At 49.8% G+C, this 7,246-nt stretch overlaps 2 protein-coding genes and 1 long non-coding RNA gene across 9 annotated transcripts in view; 1 reads left to right on the top strand and 2 right to left on the bottom strand.

The window, feature by feature from the left end:
* On the bottom strand, positions 1-1,328 carry TOMM6 (translocase of outer mitochondrial membrane 6). Of its 2 annotated transcripts, none has more exons than XM_015650533.2 (3): positions 1,212-1,328; positions 471-572; positions 1-101 (listed from the first exon to the last, which is right to left on the bottom strand). In XM_015650533.2, exons 1-2 carry the CDS (start codon positions 1,325-1,327, stop codon positions 476-478), a joined length of 213 nt encoding a protein of 70 aa, XP_015506019.1. In that variant the 5' UTR covers position 1,328; the 3' UTR covers positions 1-101; positions 471-475. The 2 variants fall into 2 exon arrangements, with proteins under 2 accessions (XP_015506019.1, XP_015506020.1); XM_015650534.2 differs by having other exon boundaries at positions 1-54.
* A 1,554-nt stretch (positions 1,329-2,882) lies between these two features.
* Positions 2,883-6,194, bottom strand: LOC107214991. Its single transcript, XR_001525074.2, has 2 exons — positions 6,060-6,194; positions 2,883-3,323 (listed from the first exon to the last, which is right to left on the bottom strand). It is a non-coding gene; the product is annotated as an uncharacterized LOC107214991 (long non-coding RNA).
* A 95-nt stretch (positions 6,195-6,289) lies between these two features.
* Positions 6,290-7,246, top strand: part of LOC107214989 (basic salivary proline-rich protein 1-like) — a 7,114-nt gene continuing 6,157 nt past the window's right edge. For 2 of the 6 annotated variants that reach the window (XM_015650889.3, XM_015650888.3), the window contains exon 1: positions 6,295-6,439. In XM_015650889.3, coding sequence (XP_015506375.1) covers positions 6,428-6,439 — 12 coding nt within the window. In that variant the 5' untranslated portion in view covers positions 6,295-6,427. Of the gene's footprint in view, positions 6,440-7,246 lie in introns of all 6 variants that reach the window. The other 4 variants (XM_015650893.3, XM_015650890.3, XM_015650891.3 and 1 more) reach the window with 4 other exon arrangements.

Below are 7,246 nucleotides of genomic sequence, written 5' to 3'. Positions count from 1 at the left end.
GTCTCCAGTCCTGGTGGGAGGGTGAGCTCTGCTCCCGGCAGCTCCGGCTCCTTCCTGGGACAGGGATTCAGCAGCGTCAGGGGAGCTGGTTCTTCTCTGCTCTGTGTAAAGAGGGGCTTCTGTGGAGTGTGGGGCCCCTGGGGCGGGCTCAGCCCCGATTTGTGTCACCTCACATGGTGACAGCGCTGTCCTGCAGGCTCAGGGTGAGTCTGAGGCCTCGGAGGGCAGCAACACCACCCAAGGGAGGGCTGGATTTGGGAGATTTAGGATGGATATTGGGAAAGGTTCTTCCTCCAGAGGGGTTTGGGGCACACTCCCAGAGCTGCAAGAGTGGACACCTCTCCAGTGATGCCCAGGGTGGGATTTTGGGGGTCTGTGCTGGCCAGGAGCTGGATTTGATCCCTGTGTGTCTCCTCCAGCTCAGGATATTCCCTGATCCCACCCCCACGGAGCCCTCCCCGAGGACTGACCGCTGCTACGGGACGGGCTGCGGGGCCATCAGGTCAATGTCCGTCAGGTTCCGGGCGACCCAGACCCCGGCGGCAAACAGCCCCAGGTTCACCAGCAGGTTCCTGGAACAGGAAAATCCCACAACCAGTGAGGCTGGAAATGACTTCAGCCCATCCAAGCTGTGCCCCGTGCCCACCTTGTCCCCACCCTGAGCCCTGAGTGCCACCTCCAGCTGCCACCTCCAGGGACGGGGACTCCAAACCTCCCTGGGCACTTCCAAGGCCTGGCCGCCCTTTCCATGAGGAAATTCCTGCTGCTGTCCAAGCTGAGCCTCCCCTGGCCCAGCCTGAGGCCGTTCCCTCTCCTCCTGTCCCTGTTCCCTGGGATAACATCCCAAATCCCCCCCGGCTGTCCCCTCCTGGCAGGGACTTGTGCAGAGCCAGGAATTCCCCTGAGCCTCCTTTTCTCCAGGCTGAGCCTTCCCAGCTCCCTCAGGATTCTTCAAACCCTTCCCAACTCCCTTCCCTTCCCTGGACACGCTCCAGGCCCAGAACGTCGTCCCTGGACTGAGAATCCAGAACTGGACACAGGGACCGAGGTCCCTCCCAGCTCTGAGGGACAATCCCTGCCCTGCTCCGGACACAGCCGGGGACAGACACCGGGCTCCGGATCACGATCCCAGCTCCGACCGCCATTCCGGTCCCGGCCTCTATCCCGACCCTCATCCCGACCCCGATCCTAATCCCGGTCCCGGTCCGGACCTGCGGAAATCGTTGCGGTCGGTGGCGAAGCGGAACGCGCTCCGCAGCCAGGCGCGGATGCCCCGCGGCGGAACCGCCGCCGCTCCCGCCGTGCCCGCCGCTCCCGCCGCCGCCATTGCTGCCGCCCGCCCGCGCCGCGCGATGACGTCAGCTCCGCGCGTGACGTCACCGCCGGCGCGCGGAGCGCCACGTGCGAGAGGGGATCGGGATCGGGATCGGGATCGGGATCGGGGTCGGGATCGGGATTGGGATCGGGGTCGGGATCGGGATTGGGGCCGGGAGTGGGGTCGGGATCAGGGTCAGGGTCAGGGTCAGGACCGGGATTGAGATCGGGATCGGGATCGGGATTGGGATTGGGATTGGGGCCGGGGTCCGGGTCGGGATCAGGATCGGTGTTATGAATGCACTCAAGAGAGTGATATGATTCAATCAAAGAAAATTTTATTAATTACAGCAAGCAAGCAATAAGCAAAAATCAGCGCTGGGCGACAGGGGAGTCCCCGCTCCGCCGACTGCCGCGCTTCCAGTTTCCGTGTTCCCCCTTTTAAGGGGTCCGGATTCTGGGTTACGTGTCCTTTCTCGGGTGTCTCCGCTCATGTGTCTCCAGTTGCTTGGGGGTCTTTTTCTGCCTTCTGGTGGTCGCGGGATGAAGGTCAAGAGTCTTCCTCAGTTCTATCCTTTTGACCTTCCTTCGCTGTTTCCTTTTAAGGCTTATCTTGGTAACTTCCTGAAATTCAAGAAAGCTCGCAAGGCTGTAAATGATTGTACAAGCGTCAGCAGCAGCCTTCAACCTCATCCTGATTTCACAGAGCACAGCTTTGCAAAGCATCGTATCTACATGTTTAGGCGAACAAAAAGTCTCTGTTTATCACAAGGACCGGGATTGGGACCGGGATTGGGATTGGGGCCGGGGTCCGGATCGGGATCAGGATCGGGATAGGGAAAATACCGGGACTGGCACTGGGATCAGGATCGGGATGGGGAAAATACCGGGACTGGCATTGGGATCAGGATCGGGATGGGGAAAATACCGGGACTGGCATTGGGATCAGGATCGGGATGGGGAAAATACCGGGACTGGCACTGGGATCAGGATCGGGATCAGGATCGGGATGGGGAAAATACCGGGACTGGCACTGGGATCAGGATCGGGATCAGGATCGGGATGGGGAAAATACCGGGACTGGCATTGGGATCAGGATCGGGATCAGGATCGGGATGGGGAAAATACCGGGACTGGCACTGGGATCGGGATGGGGACCGGGATCGGGGCCGGGATTTGGGGTTCCCGGGAATTGCCGAGGGAAGCCCTGGGATCGGGGGAGCTTCTCGGGAGCAGCCAGGGAACTGTGGCAGTTCCACTCGAGACACAAATATCTGGATTTCGAGAAAAAGAATAGAGACACAAAGGGAAAAAAGGGGGAGTTTACATTAAAGGAATTTTAGGAATTGGGGTTTGGGGAAGTCTGTACCTCTCAAATACCTCAGCCCATGGGAAAGAGGAAAATGAGGATAAAAAGGAGGCTGCGTCCCCTCAAAGTTTGAGAAGCCCCAGGGGAAATGCCCCGTGGCCTCTCCCTTTAGTCCAATAAAGTTACAGAACTCCTCTGCCTCCTTTTTGGACATAAACCTCTGTGTTTGTGGTGGTGTGAATGAAATTAGACAAATATCTCTGTTGAATTAACAGCAATTTAATTAAAAATTAATACAATTCAGTGAAAGAATACAATTTAATGAATTGAATATCGATTTGATATAAATGAACACAAGCTAGTAAAAAAAATACACAATTTATATATATGTAATTTGTTAGTAATTAATTATGATTAAAACATAAACAAAAGTGACTGGGGTGTGGAGAGGGCTTCTCACCCTGCCTCACATACAAAACAAAGCAATTCAAACTGAATTTATATACTATATATATAAATATATATACTATATTTATATACTATATGCTTATACATATTCATTGATGTTTGCTCTAAGTTTCCTCCCACTTTCAGTTCTTAAATTCTCCGTCACTAATTCACGCCTCACTTGTTGCTGGGGGGTCTTCATTCTTCTTCTGGTGGTCTTTGGATGAAGGCTCACACTCATCCTCGTTGTCCTCTGTGTTATAGATACATTTTATGTTATTGGCTTTTTGCAAATATTAAGATGAATGTTATGTGTGTAAGAATGAAAAATTTTGTTGTATTAATGTAGTTTTCTTTATTTCTGTTATTGATGAAATTTAGAAATAGTGTAATACATATATGTTAGGTTATGGCATAGTATTAAAATAAAAACTGTCTTTGTTTGTATAACCCAAAGACTGAGGAAAAATAGCTGGAGAACTCCTGCATTTGTAAATATCTTATCCAGATGAAGATAGCAGAGACCAGAACTCTGGGGGAGGAATTTATTGCATTTCTGCTATCAGGGAATGTAAATCTCGATGGTGCCAAGAAGATTGATCCATTGGGAAGGGGGCAAGAGAAAACTAAACAGAAGAACCCCAAAGATCCGAAGAAGAATGGATGAATATGTGTGAGAATTTATGGATATGTAGTAGGGTTCTGTTTTTAAGAGACAATCCTTTGTCAGTGAGGTGAATGCAGAGACACCTGGCTGTATTTGTATATTTTATTTTTTTCTCCTAATTGCTTTTTTATTAAACTTTTACATTCTATAAAAATTATGTGAACCTCGTTTTTCACATCTGGATAAGCTCATTGTGCTAAATGTTGTGTGAGTATTGTGTTCCACTAATTAGCTTTGCATTTCATAAATGAATAAATTCATAAATAAAACCGTAATTTCAGGCTCTGTGCTTGAAGTCCTTCCAACTGTGTCCATCTCAAGGTCATTTCTTATCTTTAAAAGCTACATCCTGTATCCTATTTTTAACATGGAACATCTGCAAAGGGCTCCATCTGCCCTGTAACACCAATTCCCTTTATTGCTTTTTAATAATAACTCCCTAAACAGTTACAACTTAGCACAAACCATCTCCATTTATCACAGGATTGATTCTCCTGACACTTCTGGGGTTGCACATTTTAAACACAGCACTCCTGACATTCCTGTACTTTATACTCCAGGGTTTTCTCTCTCTCATTTACTCTTGGAATGGATTATCAGAATATTTACAAGGATGGGAGCAGATCCTTGTCCTGCAGTTTTGTGTTCTCCTGTGCCTGGGAAAAGCAGCTCATGGCACAGAGCTGCTGCGGGAGGAGGCTCAGGTGGAGCCCCAAACCCGAGAGTTGCACATTTTTGGGGTGGTCAGTCCATGCCATGGGCATGGGGGTGTTGTTAAAATCAGCTGTTTAATAATTGGCTTTTGCTACAATGCATTTGTTATTTCAAGTCATTGGAATTGCCTGTAAATAATTTCAATTGTGGTATTTACAATAATAAATTGTGCTTTTAGATCCAGTCCAAGAGTGCAGCGGGGTTTGTGGGAAGCTGGGCTGTCACAAGAGGTGCATCACAGGAAAGGGCTGCTCCTGCAAAACCCAAAGCAGCACAGGCAGAAACGATAAAAGGAGGAAACAAAGTGAGAGGGGCCTCAGAAAACCACCCCAGAGTGCCTCCCTGACAGATCTCAGACACTGCAGCTATGGCAAACCTGGGGCAGAATTGTGGCAAAGAGCTCTGAAAATTGGCAGAGTCATTTGGGGAAGTAATGCAGATACAACAAAAAAAAATATTTAACATCATCCATCAGAACCCCATTTAAACTCCTTATGTACATCTGAATTTTCCTAGTTAATATCTCTTCTTTGGCAAGTGTCTTACAGGTTCCTTACTGCTCGTTTATATTCTTTTTCATTTGTTTTCATGATTCATTCTCTGAAAGTGGAATAAAACCCCTCCACATCTTTAATTTCTTTTAAAGGACTGCTTGCTAAAGAAGTGGCTCTTTCTTTTGCTTTATTGATTTGTCCCTTATCATCCCTTTTAACAAGTTTCAGGAGTGGGTTTCGTGCCTCACAGAGTCTTTAAGGATCCTTTGTGGCATGAGGAGTGTGGTTATAGTGAGGTTTATTACTATTATTACATAATTTTACCAATAAAAATATAAATACAATTTTAGATATGTATGATATATGATATATGATATATGATATATGATATTATTTATATTATATATTTTATCTATAGATTATATATTATTTAGAATATACATTATTTATACTATATATATTTTATATATAAATTTATATTATATTATATTATATTGAATTTATTCCATATATTATTTATATTATCTATATAATATATTATATATGGTATATTATATATATTATTTATATTATATAGTTTATATACATAATATATTATCTATATTATCTATAATTTAGCTATAATATAATTTAATTAATATAAATATAATATTATGTATTAATTAAATATAATTATATATATAATAATATAATTTATATTATATATAATATAGATAATATATTATATATTATTTCTATATTTTTAATATATAATTTATGTTTCACATAAATTTTAACAATAAAAGTAACTTATTCTTGCACAGAATCTCTGGAATGCTGCTGGACCCTGTTCCCAAATCCCATCCAGCTAATTGATGCACGCCGCCAGCTAATTGATTTACGGCAATTAGGGGCTCTCATTAAGGGACCATCTGGAGATTCGGGGAGCATCCCTGGGGGGCTGTCCGGAGTTTCCCGAGGGTTTTTCTCCTCTTGTCTCTGTGTTCTCCCGTTCTCTCCATGCTCTGGTGACATTTGGGATCGCTTTTCTGCACGTTTGGGATGAGCGGTGCCTCCCTCCCTCCCTCCCTGCCCTCCTCCCACGCTCCGGGAGGGACACCCGGGCTGTTCTCACCTCCGTCAGACGCAGGAATTCGCACGGCCCGACCAGTTCAAACCAGTTGGTTATCGGAGCGTCCCAGCCCCCCCAGCGCTGCCGGGGATGTTCCTGGCGCAGGGGATGGGAAAGGCGCAGGGGGCAGGGCGAGCCGGCCGTGCCCTGAGCCGAGCCCGGAGCGCCGCTCCCTGCGGGAATGCGGGGGGAACGGGGGGAGGAGAGCCTGGAGGCGCCGGCCCGGCCCGGGAGGGGATGAATTGGGTGGGCAGCGGCTTTGGGAGACCCTCAGAGCCGCGTCCCCAGAGCCGGCTGCGGTGGCGGGAGGTGACAGACGCCTTGGGAGGTGACAGCCACCCGCTGGCCCCCGGCCCCGCCTCTCCCCCGGCATGGCAGAAAAGGTGGGTGCGACGGAGCTCTGTCCCGCCGGGGCCCTCCAAACCCTCCCGCTCTTCCCTGTCCCTTCCTCGATTCTGCTCCAGCCCCGGGAATGGGGGCCCTGCTCCCCAAATATCCCGGCACAAGTTTGGGAGCGCCCCGGGCAGCGGGCGGCTGGTGCCGGAGCTGGGGGGCGGCAGCAGGCCTGGCGCCCTGGGGCTGCGGGGACACCCACTTTGGACAGATATTCCATTCCCTGGGGCTGCAGGACCCCCAGGATCCCCTTCTCCATGGGTATTCCATTCCCTGGGGCTGCAGGATCCCCAGGATCCCCTTTTCCATGAGTGTTCCATTCCATGGGGCTGCAGAACCCCCAGGATCCCCTTTTCCATGGGTATTCCATTCCCTGGGGCTGCAGGATCCCCAGGATCCCCTCTCCCATGGGTGTTCCATTCCCTGGGGCTGCAGGGTCCCCAGGATCCCCTCTCCCATGGGTGTTCCATGCCCGGGAAGTGCAGGGTCCCCAGGATCCCCAGGATCCCCTCTCCCATAGATATTCCATGCCCTGGGCATGCAAGGAGCCCCTTTTCAGGGGGTCTCCGGCTGCTGTCGGGGTTCAGGTTGCGGCTCTTTGTTCCCAGATTCCCGGAGGAATTTGGCTGTCCCGGGGGGAGCGGCGCTTTCCGGGGTGTGCGCGCTCCTCTCGGGGCCGGAATGTGCCGGGAGCGGGATGGGAAGAGGAACGGAAACCCCCGGGGGAGGGACGGGAGAGCTCGGGGAGAGCTCCCCAGGAGGGATCGGCTCCCACCGGACACGGGTGTGCAATGAGA

This window comes from Parus major, chromosome 26 (assembly GCF_001522545.3).
Source record: "Parus major isolate Abel chromosome 26, Parus_major1.1, whole genome shotgun sequence".
NCBI classification, from domain to species: Eukaryota; Metazoa; Chordata; class Aves; order Passeriformes; family Paridae; genus Parus; species Parus major.
This window is presented reverse-complemented; position numbering and strand designations above follow the sequence as displayed.